Source organism: Pagrus major, chromosome 2, assembly GCF_040436345.1.
Source record: "Pagrus major chromosome 2, Pma_NU_1.0".
NCBI classification, from domain to species: Eukaryota; Metazoa; Chordata; class Actinopteri; order Spariformes; family Sparidae; genus Pagrus; species Pagrus major.
In genome coordinates this window covers 35,288,356-35,308,856 of record NC_133216.1, presented here as the reverse complement: position 1 = coordinate 35,308,856, position 20,501 = coordinate 35,288,356, and the positions used below count along the sequence as shown (strand labels likewise).

The window sequence follows — 20,501 nt, the reverse complement described above, 5'->3', positions numbered from 1 at the left end:
GAACCATGAATGCCAGTAGCCCCTTCTTGCTTATCAAAACTGAATCATGTGTTTCCATTTACTAGCTCTCTTGCAACAGCCGCGCTTTGGCTTTGACTGACCACACTGTTATCCTCCACCCTTCTGGCTGCCACTGCATAAGATATTTTGTTTTCCTTCTTTATTCTTTCAACATTTTCTGCTTTGACATAGTTTTGACATCCCCTGTAGGAAGCTGGATGATCACCCCCACAGTTACAACATTTCACAGGTTCATTACACTCTTTTCCATCATGATCCTTGCTACATCGTCTGCATCTTTGCTTTCCTCTACACACAGCTGCCACATGACCATATCTCTGGCACTTAAAGCATCTCAGAGGAGGTCTTTCATACTCTCTCACTGGGTAACTCATGTATCCCAACATGATTCTCTTAGGAACCACATCATCTTTAAAAGGTAAGAAGGACAGGTGTGGTTCCTCTTCCATTCTCACCCCTTCCCATGCGCTTTGCAGCTATAACATTGCCCCCCTTTAGACAAGATAACAACTCTTGCTCAGACACTTCCAATGATATATTATATACAACTCCTTTAACCTCTGAACTTAACCATGGCTTGAACACCTCAACTCGCTTACCCATCACATTTTTTATCTTAAGCACCTTGTCTTGTTGCTTTGCAGACTTGTATATGATAAAAAATCATCCCATTTTGCAGAATAGAGGCATGCATTACATCACCTATCTCTTTTTTAAATTCATTTGTCAATTTAAGGGGACTAGCAGCAGAAAACCCAACACCTCCCTTCACTTTGATTAGAACTTTAAACCCGTCGTTACTTTTTTTGTCTGGTCTCATTGCTTTGGCCTGCGGGTTATTCTCACTATCTGGAGAATTATATCCTCTCTCTTTCCTTTTGGGTCTTTCCTTGCTCACTGTACTCCAGTCTTCTTCCTTCCTGCTCCCCCTTGCCTTCCTCCCTTCATTTTCAATGTTCATCTCTTTTGTGATATTTCTGCTACTACTATACATTTTTTCTTCCTTTTATGCTTTTTAATATATTTAGCATTTTTTAACTTGTTCTTCTTTTCTTTATTACAGTATTGAGCCTTTCCGGTGCCTCATTTAAACCTCCAGCTTTGACAGTAGCCTACTTCAGTTACCTCCAAACTTTTTCTCTTAGGAACTTGGGGCAGGATCAAGAAATAAGACTCAATAGTGACACGACGGCCGTTGCGGCCGTTAGGGTAACTGCAGCCATCAACCAAGCCGGCGCGGGAGCGCGCATGAACTGTTCACAGCAGTGCAGCTGATGCCTTATCCCCTACACACTCCCGGCTGCTTCGTGTGTAGCGATACACAAGCGCGGCGATTTACCGTTACGGTTGATGCGGTCTGAAAGGCACAGGCGAAAGCAAAGACGGCCTATTATTGGGGGACAAAAATATCGTCTCTGATACGGGATTGCTGTGTGTAAGCGGCTAATGTTACTACACAGACACAAACAAACCGTTAGCCTGTGGCTACATCCAGCTGATAACGTCATCTCCCGGATAACAGGTTGGGCTTTCGGTCCCGTATAAAAGGGACATATTTCTAACTATTCGGTTTCAGACTAAAAGACCGTGGAAAATGCGCAGTCTGTAACTATTCAGTGGTACACAGCGGTGGACTAAGTTAGGGGAGAGTGGGGTAAGTAGTGTCAATTTTTACCTGCCTTTAAAGCAAGGGGATTACAGTAATGCCTCCAACTAAAATATGTACATATAGTTTAGGATGTTGGGCATCCCTGAGAACAATCACTTTGGATCTTAAATAAACTGTTTGAGAAATATAGCTTTAGAAAAAAAAGTGGTTTTGTGACACAACTTGCCCCCGGTGCGGGGTAAGTTTTGCCATTAAAGAGAATACACTGGGGTAAATTGTGCCGTTGATAATTGAAGTAAAACAGATCTTTTTAATCTCACAAACAATAATGCTATATAAAAGCAAGACAAATTCGATACAAAATTACTTATTTAACGTTTATTTAAAGTTTTAACAACATTAAAGGCCACTTTTCTATAACAAGGCTTCTGGCTATACCACCAGGTTTTGTGGTGTGGGTGGTTTACTTAAAGATAGTTTACCCTGTATAACCCACCTGTCTTCTGTTTGTATTTGCGTGGCATGGTCTAAAATTAAGAATGTCACATAGTTTTAGTGATCAAATGTAAGAATACAATGTACAATAACAATAAAATACAATAAAGTAATATATAGTAAATAATCATAAGTTGGGGTAAGTTGTGCCACTGGTACAACTTAACCCAGGCCCTTTGGCACAAATCACCCCAAGCCCACCATTTTGAAAAAAATGTATCCCCCAGCTGTTTTGAGCTAGCATCATGTTAACTGTATAGACTCGTGGTGTAGCTTACTAAAGCACTAAAACATGTGTGAACTGTTTTCAAAGTTGTCTATAATTGTTCAAACACAGCAATCAAAAAACCTTGATCAAAAATATGTGGTCATGTGACCAACTTCTTCTATGGTTTTCTAGATAACTGGGGTGGCACTACTTGCCCCTTGGCACAAATTACCCCACTCTCCCCTACATGTTTGCAGCTAAAGCTACTTTGCACGTTAGGTCACTCCGAGTCCTCGGCGATCTCATATGATTTTCAAATCAAGCTCTAAACATGACCTGTAATGTTTTCTTACCTGGTTACTAGGAAATGAGCCATGTCAGCATCTGTTTTCAGTCCCAATTCAAGTTGAAGCTGCCTCCATGAGTCGAACGTGTATCCGATGTTTATTCAGGTGCCAGCCCGGCTTTGGTCGTAATTTCGTTTCGACTCACAACATGTCGCTGATAAAACCTTTGTTTTCTTCTTAGTATGACTTTTTAGTGGACTTTGTGTGGTGGTGGGTCGTTTGCTGGCCGTAGCAGAATTCATTACTACCCAAACACTAGTTTGGGTCCACCGTGCTTGTCTTGCAGTACATTATGCAGCACACAGCCTGTTCAAGGCAATGGAGAGATACGTGGGTGGGCTCATTCTTTTTGGTTTGGAAAGCTTCATCACCCATTAGCATTAAAAAACTTAAAATGCATGTTTATTTTTCCACAAATCCTGCCCCAAGTTCCTTTTAAGCTAATGTTGTTATACAGCAGTGTAATGCAATGCATTTTGGTTTTATGATATTTCAGGCAATTCATCTCACATTTCTGCATATTGAGCATTTCTTTCAGAATTACTTTATCTGTCAGCATTCACACTGTATTTTTGCAGGAAATACAATTTTCTAGCTCTTGTTCTTCTTCAGTAAGTTTTTAGGACTGCTTCTCCTACAGTTTTGCAGATAGACACATCGTGCAAATTTTCATATGCCAAGAAAATTTGTCTCATAGTGGCTATTCCTTTGCTTGGTAATCTTTGTGATAGTAAATGAGAAGTATGGATCTTTTTACTATGATACTTTTTTTGAATGGCTGTCTATGGGAGTCGCATGAATTCATGAATATGTCATGAACTATAAGTGCTCCAAATATATTTGGCAAACAGGTTCCCTATGGGTATATGCTCAGCATATGTGATCAGTTATTACGCATTTTACTTTTTGGCTAATAACTCATGAACCGTTTGGCATAGAAGAAACTTTATTGCACGGTGGATTCCCCTGGATGTAGCTGAGCTACTAGAATTTGATCCTGATTTTGGCAATTTTCACTTTTTTGGAAAATGCCTTTCTTGCCTCCAGTGGCAAATATTTTATCCAATCTTCACTAAATTTGAATTTTTCAATGTAAACTTATTCATTTGTTGTTTTGATATCACTTACCATTTGTCTGTAATTGATTGTCAAACTTTTAAAGGCATGGCCCGATGCAGTGTTACTCTTCCATGCTAAATCAGATTTCTGACCAAATTTGGTAATCTTGTACGTACAGCCACACTGCACAAATGTGTAAAATTTCATACAATTTTACCCCCAGGTATACAAGTTGTCCATTAGTATGTGTGCAACATACTCAAGCATTGTTCTAACAGTACCACCATGTGGCCATTAATAAAATTATGCTATATCTCTGTAACACATGATTCAATTTGCACAAATTTTGGCTGCTACCACCAGACACCAGTTGCAATTGCTGCGGTTAAATTTGATGTCATTCACCTGTAGGTGGCGCTAACTTCTTGTCCAGTAGACTCCAAGGGCCACAAAATTTCAGTTAGCGTAACTGACACATTATGCCAGTGCTTGTGCTTGTGTCTTTCCTGCGGTTGGTTTGAAAAGACAAACTAAGCGAGTGGTTGAGCTTACACAGCAGATTGTGAGCCATAGTTGCAGTCGCAGCTGTAGTGTCTCTAGGCTTGTTAGGTGGGGATAGGCTGGGCAGCGGAGCAGTGGTAGGAAAGCCCACTGGCAGTCAAGCCCAGAGACACTCTAGCAGCAAAGAGCACCTCTAGAGGATGAGTGACCCCAAGCAGTGGGAGGAGCAGCAGAAGACCGGGAGAGAGGCTGAAGAGATCGGTGTGTTTACTGCAAAACTATAGCTCAAAAACCACGGTGACAGATGTATCATCAGAATCATCCAAACTTTTGTATGACTTGACTTGTGACATGCTTTACCTGAACAATGCCTTGACTTGACTTGCTTTACTTATAGCAGGGACTCGACTTGGCTTGCTTGACTCTTTCCACAGTAACTTGAGACTTGCTTGAGACTTGAAGCTGAAGACTTGAGACTTGTTTGAGACTTGCAAATATGTGACTGTCTCCCACCACTGATACTTCTACTATTGGTAGTAGAAATATTCATTTACAGCACCACTACAGTTCTCTCAATGTCTCCTGTCTCATAAATGAATCTACTTACTATGTTTTCAAATAGGCCTAGCCTATTAGGTGAGTTTGATATATGCCACTGCAACCTATCCTCAGAATGGATATTTCAAATGTAGGTTCATGCTCAGCATAGGTAAGTAAATGTAGTCATTCAAAACAAATGTTTTGGCTGATTACTGCATTATATTCTCAACATGATGAAGTCAGTCTAACATTTAATCATGTGGTCAATTGGCTAACGTATTTAAGCTTGTCACTAGGGGTGTCACGATTCTCCAAATCCTCGATTCGATTAAATTTTCGATTCTAAGGTCACGGTTCGGTTCGGTTCGATTCGATTCGATTCTCGATTTTTACATTTATTTTTTTTGCAATATAATATCTGACCTTTGTTAGCAATGTACCACACTACATTGTCAAATTTAAAACATTTATTGACAACATAATGTAACAATAACATATCTTCAGTCAATTGGAAACTTAAACAAAATAACCTGCCATTTATTTTCTCTTTTGTAACTGCAGTCTTCTTCACAGAAGAAGTTGTTTTGTTGAAGTTCACAACAAAACAAACAAAAAATAAAACAGCCATGTCCATAGTCTTCTCTGAACAATTAAGTGTCTTAACAAACAGTTGAACATGTACAAGGTGCGTAAGGTGTGAGTGGGCGAGTGAGAGTGAGGGAGCGTGCGTACGTGCGGACAGTTAATGAATGGGAGAGGAAGGAGAAGCGAAAGGAGTAGCAGTAGTAGGGACAGCAATAAATTGTACAATATAGGCTGCAGTTTGGCTGTGAATAAAGGCGACGGCTCCTCAAGATACAGCAAAGCTCCTGGGTATTTTTTCCTGACCACCTTAACACGTGAAAGGGGGTTCACTCCGAAGGTAAACATAAACTTCGGCCCTGGAGGAAATCATCTCCCCTGTGCTTCCCGACCACGGTCCGGAAGCCGAACACTAATGGTGTAACACCATGCTATCTTTGACTGGCTGTAGCTAATAGCTACTGGCTTAGCTAGTAGCTAAGTTAGAGGAGGTTGACTCGCAGCACTTCAAAACGTGTGTGTGTTTTCCCCTTTGCAAGCCGACCGTACGTGATATGGGGGGGTGGCAGCATCGACGATTCCATTTTTTAATTCGAAGTTCGAGATTGTGACTTAATTTCGGTCATCGAAATCGTGACACCCTTACTTAAAATACACCTCATGTTTGGATTGCTCCAGTGGCTCAATTAGTAGAGCATGTGCCTGATGCACAGAGACGGTGTCCTCGCCAGAGGCCCAGAGTTTGAATCCACCGTGTGGCTCTTTGCTGCATCTCATCCCCACTCACTCTCACCCTATTTCCTTCCACTCTGTCTTGTCCTATCATAATAAAGATTGTGACTTAATTTCGGTCGATTTCGATTTTCGAAATCGTGACACCCTTACTTGTCACTGTAGGAACAGTACTTACTTGACCTTCAAAATGAGCCATAATGTAACCGTGTGCATGCACATGCACTGTATGCATGTCTTATATGCGCTTTGGTACTAAACAAACAGCACTTCACCCCTGAATATAACAATTCAAGTGATCGTTTCTCTCTATTCCTCTTTCTCTCTTTCCAGATTCAACCAGGCCTAGTTTGGACCAAAGTCCATCCAGCACAGCAGGCGTCTCCTACTTGAGTTCTCCCGTACCCCACAAATCACCTTTACTGTCGGGAGCTAAACAGTGAGTCTGCATGCTTTCACTGCCCAACCCTAAAGTTGAACACAAACACACCCAGAAAACAAACAATCACTGTATGTGCTTGTTTAAACATTGCCACACACCATGTTCATTCTTTTAATTTGGTACTCTAAATGGCTTATGATATTATGGGAGACATAATACACACATAAGCCTATCCATTGTCTCTGACGGTTAATTTATTGTCATTGAAAATTTAGTCTCCTGATGTAGTATTGTTGTAGTTCTGCTCCGAAGACTGTGATCATGGGAAGCAGTATGCTAGAAGTTCACGAACCAACACTGTAATAGTACAGAAGGACTAACCGTATAAGAACTTAACTTGCCATACCAAACAAAGAGCAACCAGCTGCCCAAGCAGAGCTGCCCATTGGACGCCAGTAGAAGACTACCATTGCCTGTTTTTTAGGAAGCTGAAATTGATGTTGTCTAATACAGTCAATATGAAGACACCCTACCATCATGATGTTCCCTTTTTTTATTTTAGAGAGTTGTTTATTCAACTTTTATTGTAGAAGATTTAGTTTATGGTGCTGTTAAACTGTATTGCATTATGCAGAGGTGTTTGTGTTATTTTCCCTGCCCTCATTGATATAGGGTGGACCAAATAACAGAAGCACATCATTTTAACACTAAACAATTTAATAGCACTATAAAGTACATCCTCCAAAATTACCATAAATTTGAATCAAAGTTGAGTCTCTGCTCCCATAGGAACCCATTCATGTAAAAAATCCTAAAAAACAAGCATCACAGGTTCAGCACAAGAAGAAATACCATACAACTCCTAAAACGTGTTTTTTAACATTTTAGCTTTGGAACCAGCCTGTAGGACTAGTAGCACACCAAAGAAGGGTTAGGAAAGAAATAAAAGTAGACTAGAAGATTTGTATGTTACTGCGAAAATACAGTGTGAATAGAATAGAATAGAATAGAATAGATATACTTTATTGATCCCAAGCTGGGAAATTAAGGTGTAGCAGTAGCATTACACACATAGAAGAATGACAACACAGTGAAATTAAAAGAACAACCTAGACATATTAACATAACAATATAAAATGTAATATAAAAAAAAAAAAAAAATGCTGGCAGCTGAAGTGATTGCACTATGCACTGTTGAAGAACCCTCATGTAGTAGTAATAGAAGTAGTAGTAGTAGAAGTAGTACAAGTAGCAGCAGCAGTAGTAATTGAAGTATAGCAGAAGTAGTAGTAGTAGTCAGGGCCAGCTCTCAGGCTGTTGAACAGTGCATGCTGTGCTTGTTCCTTCACCTGCAAGCAAATCAAACACACATGCAAATATAGATATTAATCCTTCAGTAAGGTCACACAGTGATTTACAAATAACAGCACATCAGGCAATAAACACATCTGAAGAATAAATTATGAATAACCATAGTATTGTTCAGTAATGTGACTGCAGCTGTAACATGCAATTACATAACTCACCTGCTTCAAGCTGACTTTCAGAGGTGGGTGGTGTGGTTGATGTAGTAGCGCTGCTGCTGCATGACACCTGACTTGTAGCTGTATTCAAACATAGAATACATCCATACTGTTAAGTTTGTTGTGTCATTCTACTTCGTTTAATAAATGAATTAATAAGGTTTGATATAAAGTAGGTACTGTACAAATAAACTTTATTTTATTTTTGCCTAAAACCTAAATTTACTGTAATTGCTAACAAGCTTGTACCATTCAGTCACAACAACAACAACAACAACATAGCAGTGCGTAAGAGACCACAAACAATTGGCTAAACTTACATGCTTCAGAGAGTGGTATGGATGTTGCATCAGAAGGCCCCTCTCCAGCAGCTGTTAGAGGCGTCTGGAAATATTTTTTGAGCGCATCTAGACAGATATAGAGTAGATTCACTTATTACTGTACAAGCAGAAAAAAAACAAAAAAACTATAGCAGACAGAATAGGACAAACAACTGTTGCAGCTTGCAGCAGTTATTTGCATAAGTGGTGTGTTCAACATAACATTTATAATTACCTTATAATAAAAGATTCACTACCATTTCACAATAAACAACACAGAGTACAACCTGCACCGGTGGCGCATCCGGACGTGTTGGCCTCTACTTTGATTCATGATTATTTTATCCTTCTTAGTAGCTATTCATTTTTTTTTTATTAGTAGCTAGTCATTGTCTAGTGTGTTGAGCCAGCGTTGCTTTATTTCAGCCTAGCTAGCAAGCTAATACAAATGAAACGTCTTCACACAAAACAGCATTTAAAAAAAGATGACATAATGTTACCTTTACATTGGGACTTCTTCTTCTCCTCCTCTTTTCTTCTCTTTTGGTACTGTGCACCCGAGGGCTTTGACGGCCGTTTCGTCTTGCAAAATATCAAAACATAACCTGTCTGTCTGTCTGTCTGTGTGTCGCGGGAGGCTCCGAGGGGAGAGTGATACGAGCTCGGAGGGGAGGGATTTAGGAGCCCAGAGGGGAGGGGTGTGTGTGGGGTGGGGATGCTTTTTTCAAATCTTTCTCAGATCGTAGACCATACCTTTAATGTTCATTGTAAAGGGTCAAATATTTGTGTTTTTGCAAAAACTTTCAGTAAACTTTTCACTTTTAAAACATTGTCTGGGGTCAGTTAATTATAATATAGTAAGTGCATACAGTTTGGTTGAACAGTTTATTTCTTGTGGTTAGCAGAGTAATTTAAGTTCCTACATGGGTAAATCAGTCTTGTCAAAGTAATTTCCCACATCTTGAGAGACAGTGAGAGTGATAGGGTGCTACATAAAATGGAGGCACCGCTGGGATAGTTTGTGTTAATATTTGTTTCTGACCCAGACAGCAAAAGTAGTAGTACCAAAATTTAAATAGAACATTTGATAGAGAATAAATTACAAACAGCAACATTCAAACACACCTGATGCAACTCCTGCAGAATACATTGATGTGGTTGAGAACACTCTTAGCAACACCAGAAACAGGCGAAGAGCTCTACTTTATCTTCAGAATGCTCTGCCAACACTCAGGTGAGAAACTTTCTGAGTTTCTGACAAGGGTGGAGAGAGTACTGAACAAAGTGGTCCCAAAAGGAGGCTTGCAACCTGCCTCCATTGACAAAGCACACCTGGATCAGCTCATAAAAGGGGCCCCCAAATCCGATATGATGCTCATAAGTCTAAGGTTGAGAGAGTGAAGGGACAATCCACCTACCTTTCTGCAGCAGGTAAGCCCCAACCGAACCTGCACATCAAAAGGCAAAAGGCATGCAGCTGATATGGCGACTGAGATCCCCAGCTTAAAGTCAGAGACACCCCTGAAGATGATGTGTCACTGTTTGATTTTGGAGACTCCCCCATTTCAAGTGAGTGGAAACAATGATTGCAACAGAAACTCTATGAGAGGTCCAACATATTCTCAACTGATGAATGGGATGTTGGATTAGCCGAGGGAGTGGCACATATACGGCTAAATGGCAGTACCCCATTCAGAGAAAGGTCTCGTCGTGTATTGCCTGCTGACCTGGATGGACTCCGACGCCACCTTCAGGGACTTCTGGCAGCAGGGGTGATAAGAGTCAAGAAGCCCCTATGCTTCACCCATCGTCCTGGCACTAAAGAAATCTTGAAAACTGCATGTGTTTGGCTTACCAAACACTGAACCAGAGAACAATCCCTGACCAGTACACAGTGCCACGGATTGATGATGCATTGGTGTGCTTGGCTGGAAGCAAGTGGTTTTTGGTGTTGGATTTGCGCAGTGGTTACTATCAGATCCCAATGGCAGAAGAGGATAAAGAGAAAACCGCCTTCATCTGTTCACTGGGATTTTATCATTTTGAAAGGATGTTACAGGGGATCAAGGGGGCTCTGGCAACTTTTCAAAGACTTCTGAAGAAGGCGGTCAGAGACATGCACATGCTTGAGGTAATAATGAACTTGGATGACCTGATCCTCTTTGGGAAAACTCTGGAAGAGTACAAACCAAGACTCTTGTCGCAGACTCGAGGAGACTGGTCTGAAGTTGTCAATAGACAAATGCCAGTTCTGCCGGCCACAAGTGACTTATATCTGGGGCAAATTTTGTCAGAGGATGGAATCACCACAGACCTTGCCAAAGTTGGAGCGGTAGCCCACTGGAAGGAGCCCACAAATCTCCTCTCCTTGCAGTCCTTCTTAGGGTTCTGTGGGTACTGCTGTCACTTTATAAAGAACTACTCCATCATAGTTCAACCTCTCACAGAGCTGGCCATGCGTTACCTCCCAACCCAGCAGAAGAAGAAGAGGCACTTCATCCTCAACATGCTTCCCCTTGGCAACATCATATGCCGTCATGGTCTCCGCTTCCACTGTTACACTGACGACGTCCAACTCTACATCTCCACCAAATCCAACTCCACACTCACCAACTGCATCACTGAAATAAAATCCTTGGTGCAATCTAACTTCCTCTAACTGAGCTGTGACAAATCGGATATGCTCATCATCGGCCCATCCCTTATCAAAACCGCTCACAACTTCTGCCTTACTACTGACAACTCCACTCTGTCTCCCTCCCCACACAGTCGCAACTTCGGAGTCATCTTTGACAACAACCTCTCCTTTCAACAACACATTAATCAAATCACCATAACTGCCTTCTTCCACCTCAAAAACATAGCTCATCTCCGCCTATCACTCTCCTTCTCTGCTGCAAAAACCCTGATCCACGCCTTCATCCAGAATTGACTATTGCAACAGCATCCTCTACGGCACACCATCCAAACTCTTAAATAAACTGCAATACATCCAGAACTCTGCTGCTAGCCTGCTCACCCACACCTGCACCCGTCACCACATCACCCCTGTGCTCCAGAAACTCCACTGGCTCCCTGTCCCACATTTTTTTTCAAAATCCTCCTCCTCACTCACAAAGCCCTCCACAACCATTTTACCCTGTAAAGTGGCTTTGAGTACCTTGAAAAGCGCTGTATAAAATATGTTTATTATTATTATTATTATCATTATTTTTGTTATTATTGTTATTATTGTTATTAACAGAGCGACAATGATACCGGACAAGACATACCACAAAGTACATGAGCCCTTTGTAGACAAGTGGGACCAGTCTTGTTCTAATGTCTTCCAAAAGATCATTCAGTGCCTCACCAATGCGCCAGTTAATGCCAGAACTGGCGCATTGATGACCTATCCAAGCCGTATGTGCTGCACATAGATGACAGTCTTCATGGTTTGGGGACTGTGCTAAACCTAGAGCACTCTGAGGGGTTGAGACCAGTTGCCTTTGCAAGCCAAAAGCTCAGTTCTTCTGAGAGGGACTACCAGGTGCACCAGTGTGAATCCCTGGCACTCAATATCAATACATTTCATGAACATCTGTATGGAGCACTGTTTCCAGTGAGGACAGATAACCATCTTATGTATATCCTCTCCACAGCCAAGCTCAACGCAACTGGTCACTGTTGGCTTGCTGCCCTCTCAACCTACAATTTTCACCCTCCAGTATCGACCAGGAAGCAGCAACATTGATGTGGATTCACTGTTGCCCACTTCCAACTAATGAGACTGAGTGGCAAAACATGCCCCCTAAAGGTGTCAAAGCCCTCTGTAAGCAGGTCAGGTGTGGAAAGCCAGCTGGAGAGTTCCCCTTAGAGATTTCCCCTGAAGCCATCCCTGAATGTTATGCCTTTCCCACACATCTGGACTTCGGTTGTCTGACCCAGATTAGCCAGAAAGACCCTGTCAAAGCTAAAAACAACGACTCAGTCATTGCTCCAGTAAAGAAAGCGGTTAAAGAAAGCGGTTAAAGACAGCCACTAGTTTCACTCAGTCAAGGGAGAGGATACCAGAGTAACACTACTTCAGAGAGAAATAAACAAGTTAGAGTAACAGAGAGACCACCTGGCACTGACATATTTCAGCTCGTCTTACAAGCAGAGTATGTCCCCATGGTTCTCCAGTCCCTCTGTGATAAATCAGGGCACTGGGAGTAGAAAAGACATCTGAACTCATATGGAAAATTTACTGGCCTAAGATGGGTGCTGAGATTGAATAGTATATGAAAAACTGTGGCAGCTGTATCACAGGTAAGTCCCAAAGAGCTGCACCTTTAAATCAGATCACCAGCAAAGAGCCCCTTGATCTTGTGTGTATTGACTTTCTGTCTGATTCCCAGGGATTTGCTAATATCCTTGTTGTAATTGACCATTTCACCAGATATGCCCAAGCTTTCCCAGCAAAAGACCAAAGAATCTCAACTGTAGCCGAGATCTTCTATGAGCTTTGTGAGTTTTGTGGACCGTCGTGTTCCTCTTTTTATTGCTGTTTGTTTTACGTTGTAAAACGTTGTTTGCTCTCCCTTTTCGCTCATCACGAGCTGATTTGAGCCCCTCCACGCCGTGGAGCGGGAGTGTTAGCTTAGCCGCCGCTAAGGGCGTTAGCCCTTTGTCTTCCTCTCTCTTTCTCTCTCTTAACTAACCCACATGTACACACACATTAGGCGTTACGCGCGCACACACGTAATCTTATGGGTGAACTGTTGGAGACTTATGGTTGATGACCTCGCTATAACATAAAATATATGTGTCTCGTGATATCTCCCTTTTATGATTTCAGAGACGGACGCCTCGTGGTAGCACGTCCACCTTTTGTGGAACAGTAGGTCACTTTCCCTACAAATTCATCTCGTGTACAATCAAAGTGCACACGAGGCCAACGGTGGTATAACCGTTGCTGTTCAAATCTTGTGCGTTTGTTCATTTGACTAGCCTTAGGTGACGTATTCACGTCCACCATTTTTGGAATTCTAGACATATGATTCAGCAAATTTATTGTCATTTTTGAATTCGTATCCATGCCTGACTTCTCAAAGTCACGTTTCTGCCTTTTTGTAGTCAAACGAACGTGAGTTCCCCATTTCCTGTTAGGCCATTTTTGTATTCCTTTCAACGGAACACTCCGTGACGTCACCCTCCAAGAGAGCGTGACCGCCATTTTGGCTCTCGGCCATCTTGTTTCTTTGACTACAACCGCCATCTTGGCTCCTCTTTCTTTGTCTCTCCGACACACACACACACACATACACACACACACACACACACACACACCCATGCTTGTTTGTTATTTGTGCTTGAGTTTGTCTTAGTTTAGTTTCATAGTTTAGCTGCTTTGGTTGAGTAATGTTTTTTTGTTTATTGAAGGTATCATTGATTTAATCAAGTTGCTAACAATAATAAAGTCTATTATATTGTACATAGCAGTTTTCTGTGATTATTTTGTGCATATGTTTTGTGGCATTCACTGGTTGTGATGGTCAGTGCTCGGATTAATTTCCTTCACAGTTCCTGTAATTGTAAATATTTTACAAATATTTATATTTAAAGTGAACCCTTCTTTGAGACTAATTTTGGTCTGGTTATTGGTCCCTGATTTCAGGGTGGTGCCCCGTTTTTAACAATTTGAAAATTAATTGTATTAATTTTTATTTTATTAATTTTAATAATTATTTTAATAATTATTGATTTCTAATAACCACACCTGCCCTACCATCAATTCCCAACACAAGCTTGTGAGAGAACAAGTTTTGGAGGAAGGAGACAGAGTGCTTTTGAGAAACTTCGGCGTCACAGGTTGAGAGATAAAAGGAGGTCAGTGTCATACTTTCTTGTTGGAAAGATGCCCTGCTGGTCTATCAAGTGAAACCTGATATCGGAACAGGAGCTGTGAAAACAGTGCACCATAATCAATTGCGCCCTAGTCAGACTGCCATCACATCATGATGAGCCAGAGCAGCCACAGGCCTGTGACTAGAGCACGGAGAAGGGCTGAAGCCTGACACGACTGTCAGTGAAGATGCTCATCCTTTTCAGAGTCTGACTATAAGGTAGTTGACCCCCCCAGGACCACCTACAGTCAAGTAGAAAGATCTTTTGCCAGACAACAAATTCATGTCCCAGATGGAGTTCAAGATGTGCCTAAATGTCTAAATGTAAATGTAATGTGCCAGAATCTGGCTAGAGTCAATCTAAGTGTTGAGACCGTTGATACTCAAGATGCAGATGTGGCTGAAGAGGATGAACTTTGAGTTGAGCACTCAAGGAGAGTGAAGAATTGTTTCATTTTCAGCCCCCCTATTCAGTCTCAACAAGTTCAGGTTATATAAATATTTGGGTCTGATGGGCACATCAAAACTTTCTAGAAGGGGGAAGGTGTCAAATAAGGGGTTAAATTAATATAATGTCGAAAAATGAGGATAATCAAAACACAAGAAGCCAAAGTGAAAATAAGTATCCTAAATAATATTTAATAAGGGGCAAAAGTGATTATATGAGCGATACTTAAGATATTTCATTTATAAAACAAATAATGCAATGTTAAATCAGAATCAGAACTTCCTTTATTAGTCCCACAAACGGGGAAATTTGTGCATCACAGTAGCCAAAGGACAGTTCAATATAACAGTAAACAATAATAATAGTAGTAAAAAATAAACAATATACTAAAAAAGTAAGAAGAGCTAGAGCAGAAATAGAAATAGAATCGTATATACATAATATGTACAGATATAAACAGTGTAATTATAAACAGTGTGGGCAGTGTATTGTTATTAATAAATAATAAATATGAGTATGAAAATTGCCCAGTTAGTGCAAACCAAAATGAGAAATGAGTTATGTTTTCCCTTGTTATTGCACAGTGCACAGTGAGGTCTACTGGGAGCAGTGCTGGTTGTAGAGTCTGACAGCAGCAGGAAGGAAGGACCTGCGATACCTCTCCTTCACACACTTGGACCAGCGATACCTTTCCTTCACACACTTGGACCTGCAATACCTCTCCTTTACACACTTTGACCTGCGATACCTCTCGTTCACACACTTGGGGTGCATCAGTCTATCACTGAAGGAGCTGCCCAGTGCTGTGATAGTGTCCTGCAGTGGGTGGGACTCCTTCACCAGCAGCGCTGACAACTTATCCATCATCCTGCTCTCTCCCACCACCTGCACTGGGTCAAGAGGGCATCCCAGGATGGAGCTGGCCTTCTTGATAAGTTTATCAAGTCTCTTCCTATCTGCTGCCAAGATGCTGCTACTCCAGCAGACAACTCCATAGAAAATGGCTGATGCCACCACAGAGTCATAGAAAGTCCTCAGGAGTGCCCCCTGCACTCCAAAGGACTTGAGCTTCTTCAGCAGATGGAGTCTGCTCTGACCTTTCTTATAGGTTGCTGCAGTGTGATCCGTCCAGTCCAGTTTATTGTTCAGGTGAACTCCCAGGTACTTGTAAGATGTCACCATCTCGATGTCCATTCCCTGGATGTTCACCTATGTGCAGGGTTGTCTGTGACATAGTGGTGAAGAGGCTAATGAAAGGAACTAGTAAAGTGTTGACAGAGTAGACACACAAGATTGCTGTGGTTTGTTTAGGGAATTTGATTGGTCAGCAGAGGTGGTCAGATCAGTCTACCTGTGATGATTGGGAGGTGGGGGGAGACGAAAAGGCGAGGGAAGACAGCAGCAGAAAAAACATGTTGATTGGTAGCAGCATTAGCCTTGTGTAGGTCTATTTTATGTTTGAATAGTCAGAAGAAACTGTAGTCATTGAGCTACCGCACTTTTCCCGTGTGTGTGTGTTTGTGTTTCAATAACGTTAAGGTGAAGCTAAAGTGAACTTGAGGTCCAATGACAGAGCCGCCAATGACATTTTGCTGTGGTTGCTACGTGGTTATCTTCTGTGATGTCCAAGGATTTCCACAGTTGAACTGTGAGTGTGCCTGCTTGCTTGACTTCTGCTTTGTGATGAGAGGACTGTTTTGGCTGGACTGTGAGTTTTGCCTGCTGGGCTTCTGCTTCGTGATGAGGGGACCATTCCAACCAGACTGTGAGTGTTACCCGCTAGACTTCTGCTTTGTGAGGAGAGGACTGCTTTGGATAAACTCTGAGTTTGCTTCCCTGCACCTTTGCTTCCCGAGGAGAGGATTTTCGGAGCCCAAAAGGGTGGGCGCACTGGATGCCTGTGTAATGCGTGGCAGCTGAATTACCGAGCTGCTTTGGCTCACTCACGTGTTTGTGTTCACATAGGCTGACTGTCAACTGCGTTCCTGCTGCAGGGCGGCTCTTGCCTGCCCTATCTGTTTACATCAAGTCGGCCTTTGAAAATTATCGATAAATATGATGATGTAATTTTCCTTTACCCCGCTGAAAGAGTGAGAAAGCCAGAGGGGGAACGAGAGGGAGCCAGGGAGAGAAAGTGAAAGTAAAAGAGAGTGCACAAAACTGCCCCTCACATTTTGTGTGTATTCTCTTCATGTCTGTGACATATTCTACAGATACAGACGTTAAAACTGTAATAAAATACTGGTATGATATCCATATGACTATCTCCAGGTCGTTTTCAGGTCAATTTTTGCAGAGAACATGTGGTAGAAATAGGCGAGACTCCCAATCTCTAGATTCAGCAGTGACACTTGACACGCCCGTGAGTAGCACGCCTCAGGCATCCAGTGTGAACAGTTTAACCTGTTAACATGGACACCGAAATGAAAAGCGGGGATAACGTCACGCAGCAGCGCTGCACACGCATCCAGTGTGCCCAGCCTGAAACAGTATATGACTCTGTCTACCTTTGGCTCTGCTGAATGAAATAGAGGAATCCTAATGGCCTAATTCCTAATTTTCTTTCTGTCTTGGTGTGTGTGTGTCGTCTCAGTAGTTAATAGAGAGTTGATGGCATAATCTTTAAAAAGTTAAACAATAATATTTAGGACACTAATAATTAGGGCCCGAGCAGGGAACCTGCGAGGTCCCTATTGTTTTTCGAATGATTATTAGGGCCCGAGCAGGGAACCTGCGAGGTCCCTATTGTTTTTCGAATGATTATTATTATTATTAGGGCCCGAGCAGTGAAACTGCAAGGACCCTATTGTAATTGTAATTAGGGCCCGAGCAGTGAAACTGCAAGGACCCTATTGTAATTGTAATGATTATTAGGGCCCGAGCAGGGAAACCTGCGAGGTCCCTATTGTTTTTGTAGTGATTATTATTATTTTATTAATGCCGAAATGATCGCATTTTTCACTACCTGAATGTGAATGAAAACGCGATTTTATTTGGCAAAGTCATTAGGCTTGGCGAAAAATTTGATAATATGTTGTCGTTGTGAATCTTCACCACTAGGTGGCGCTACAATCAAGGAAAGTGCGTTTTGGCTAATAACTCCCACATACTTTGTCGCACATTCATAAACCTTATATCCACGCGTTCAGTGAATGTTGCTGAATCTCCTGATATAGGCCACGCCCATTTCCGCCTACCGTTTTTTTTCGCTAGCGCGCGAAATGTGGCAAACCTACTTTTTCGAACTCCTCCCAGGCAATTTCACCGATTTGCTCCAAACTTTGCAGACAGAATCTGTGGACCCTTCTGACAAAAAGTTATTAAAAGAATATTGATATGCCAAAGATTACTCAAGTTATTAAATAACAACTTCCTGTGGATTCGGGTCACAACAGGAAGTGTTGCATATCTCCACATTGGTGTGTCCAAATGACATGAAACTCTGGATACTACTTCCACATGAGCCCCTTAGGCTCTGTGCAAAATTTTGGTCGACGACCACTAGGTGGCGCTCTTTAAATTGAAGTATTTTATATCTCAACATCGGTTGGTCGGATGAACACAAAACTTGGTACACTCATTGCCACTGCCCTCCTGAGGATACCTGACAAAGGGGTTACCGATCTGACACTAGGTGGCGCTCTGGTGGCAGTTTCATTTTATATTTGGCACTGTGCCCACACCATAACACTTATGGATATGAAATTCATAGGGGTGGTATAGACTGGCCCCTGTAACTCACACACCAAAAATGACCAGCAGGTGGCGCTATTATCAAGAAAAAACATTTTTTGCTAATTACTCCCACATAATATGGTGCACATCGTTAAACATTATATCTATATGTTCCCTGAACACAGCCGAACCGTGTGATGTAGGCCACGCCCACGTTCGCACTGAATTTCCATTCGCAAATTTGCCAAATGTCGCAAACCTACTTTTTCGAACTCCTCCCAGGCAATTTCACCGATTTGCACAAAACTTTGCACACAGCATCTGTGGACCCTTCTGACAAAAAGTTATTAAAAGAAATGTGCTAGTCCACAGAACGGCCAAAATATAAAACAACAATTTCCTGCGCATTGTGGTCAAACAGACATTCTTGTGTATCTTGATGAAAAACAGTCCGATTAAGAAAAAACTTTTGGCATTTGTGTTCCATGGCACGATGAGCATTTCTACAAAATTTCGTGCAAATCGACCAATAGGTGGCGCTATTATCAAGAAAAAACGTTTTTTGCTAATTACTCCCACATAATATAGTGCACATTGTTAAACATTATATCTATATGTTCCCTGAATACAGCCGAACCGTGTGATGTAGGCCTCGCCCACGTTCGCACTGAATTTCCATTCGCAAATTCGCCAAATGTCGCAAACCTACTTTTTCGAACTCCTCCCAGGCAATTTGTCCCATTTGCACCAAACTTTGCACACAGCATCTGTGGACTCTCCTGACAAAAAGTTATTAAAAAAATTGTGATAGTCCACACAACGCCCAAAATATAAAACAACAATTTCCTGCGCATTGTAGTCAAACAGACATTCTTGTGTATCTTGATGAAATACAGTCCGATGAACACAAAACTTTTGGCAATTGTGTTCCATGACACGATGAGCATTTCTACAAAATTTCGTGCAAATCGACCAATAGGTGGCGCTTTTATTGCTAAATGACGAAATGACAACTGGACTGCCATCAGTTTTGATTCCTCTATGGAAGTTGTTGCATGAACAAGCCCCAACAGCAGCATGTAACAACAGCAGCATGTAACGACGGCTATCAGTTAAGACATGCGTGCACAATAACGGGGCATTGGGTCCGGGTAAGGAGCACGCCCCGACGGCAGCACGCCCCGACCCGCGTGGACTGCGAGGGCCCGTTCATCGCTGCTTGCAGCTTTAATTAGGGCCCGAGCAGGAAACCTGCGAGGTCCCTATTGTAATCGTAGTGATTATTAGGGCCCGAGCAGTGAAACTGCGAGGACCCTATTGTAATTGTAATGATTATTAGGGCCCGAGCAGGGAACCTGCGAGGACCCTATTGTTTTTCGAATGATTATTATTAGGGCCCGAGCAGGGAACCTGCGAGGTCCCTATTGTTTTTCGAATGATTATTAGGGCCCGAGCAGGAAACCTGCGAGGTCCCTATTGTTTTTCGAGTGATTATTATTTTTTTTTTTCTTTGTCCCAAATGATCGCATTTTTCACTGCCTGAACATACCCCAAAACTCACCAAACTTGGAATATATGTCACACCTGGCGAAAAATTTTATAATCTGTTGTCGTTGTGAATTTTCACCACTAGGTGGCGCTACAATCAAGGAAAGTGCTTTTTGGCTAATAACTCCCACATACTTTGTCGCACATTCAAAAACCTCATATCCACACGTTCAGTGAATTGTGCTGAATCTTTTGATATAGGCCACGCCCATTTCCGCCTACCGTTTTTTTTCGCTAGCTCGCAAAATGTCGCAAACCTACTTTTTCGAACTCCTCCCAGGCAATTTCACCGATTTGCACGAAACTTTGCACACAGCATCGGTGGACCCTTCGGACAAAAAGTTATTAAAAGAATTTTAATACGCCAAAGAATACTCAAGTTATTAAATAACAACTTCCTGTGGATTCGGGTCACAACAGGAAGTGTTGCATATCTCCACATTGGTGTGTCCAAATGACGTGAAACTCAGGATACCACTTCCCCATGAGCCCCTAAGGCTGTGTGCAAAATCTTCGCCCATGACCACTAGGTGGCGCTATTTAAAATGAAGTATTTTATATCTCCACATCGGTTGGTGGGATTAACACAAAACTTGGTACACTCATTGCCACTGCCCTCCTGAGGATAGCTGACAAAGGGGTTA

General features: G+C 42.0%; 1 protein-coding gene across 1 annotated transcript in view; it reads left to right on the top strand.

The window, feature by feature from the left end:
• Nucleotides 1–20,501, top strand: part of ngef (neuronal guanine nucleotide exchange factor) — a 158,506-nt gene that overhangs the window by 17,989 nt on the left and 120,016 nt on the right. Inside the window, exon 2 of the mRNA XM_073483788.1 lies at nucleotides 6,428–6,533. Coding sequence (XP_073339889.1) covers nucleotides 6,428–6,533 — 106 coding nt within the window. The remainder of the gene's footprint in view (nucleotides 1–6,427; nucleotides 6,534–20,501) is intronic.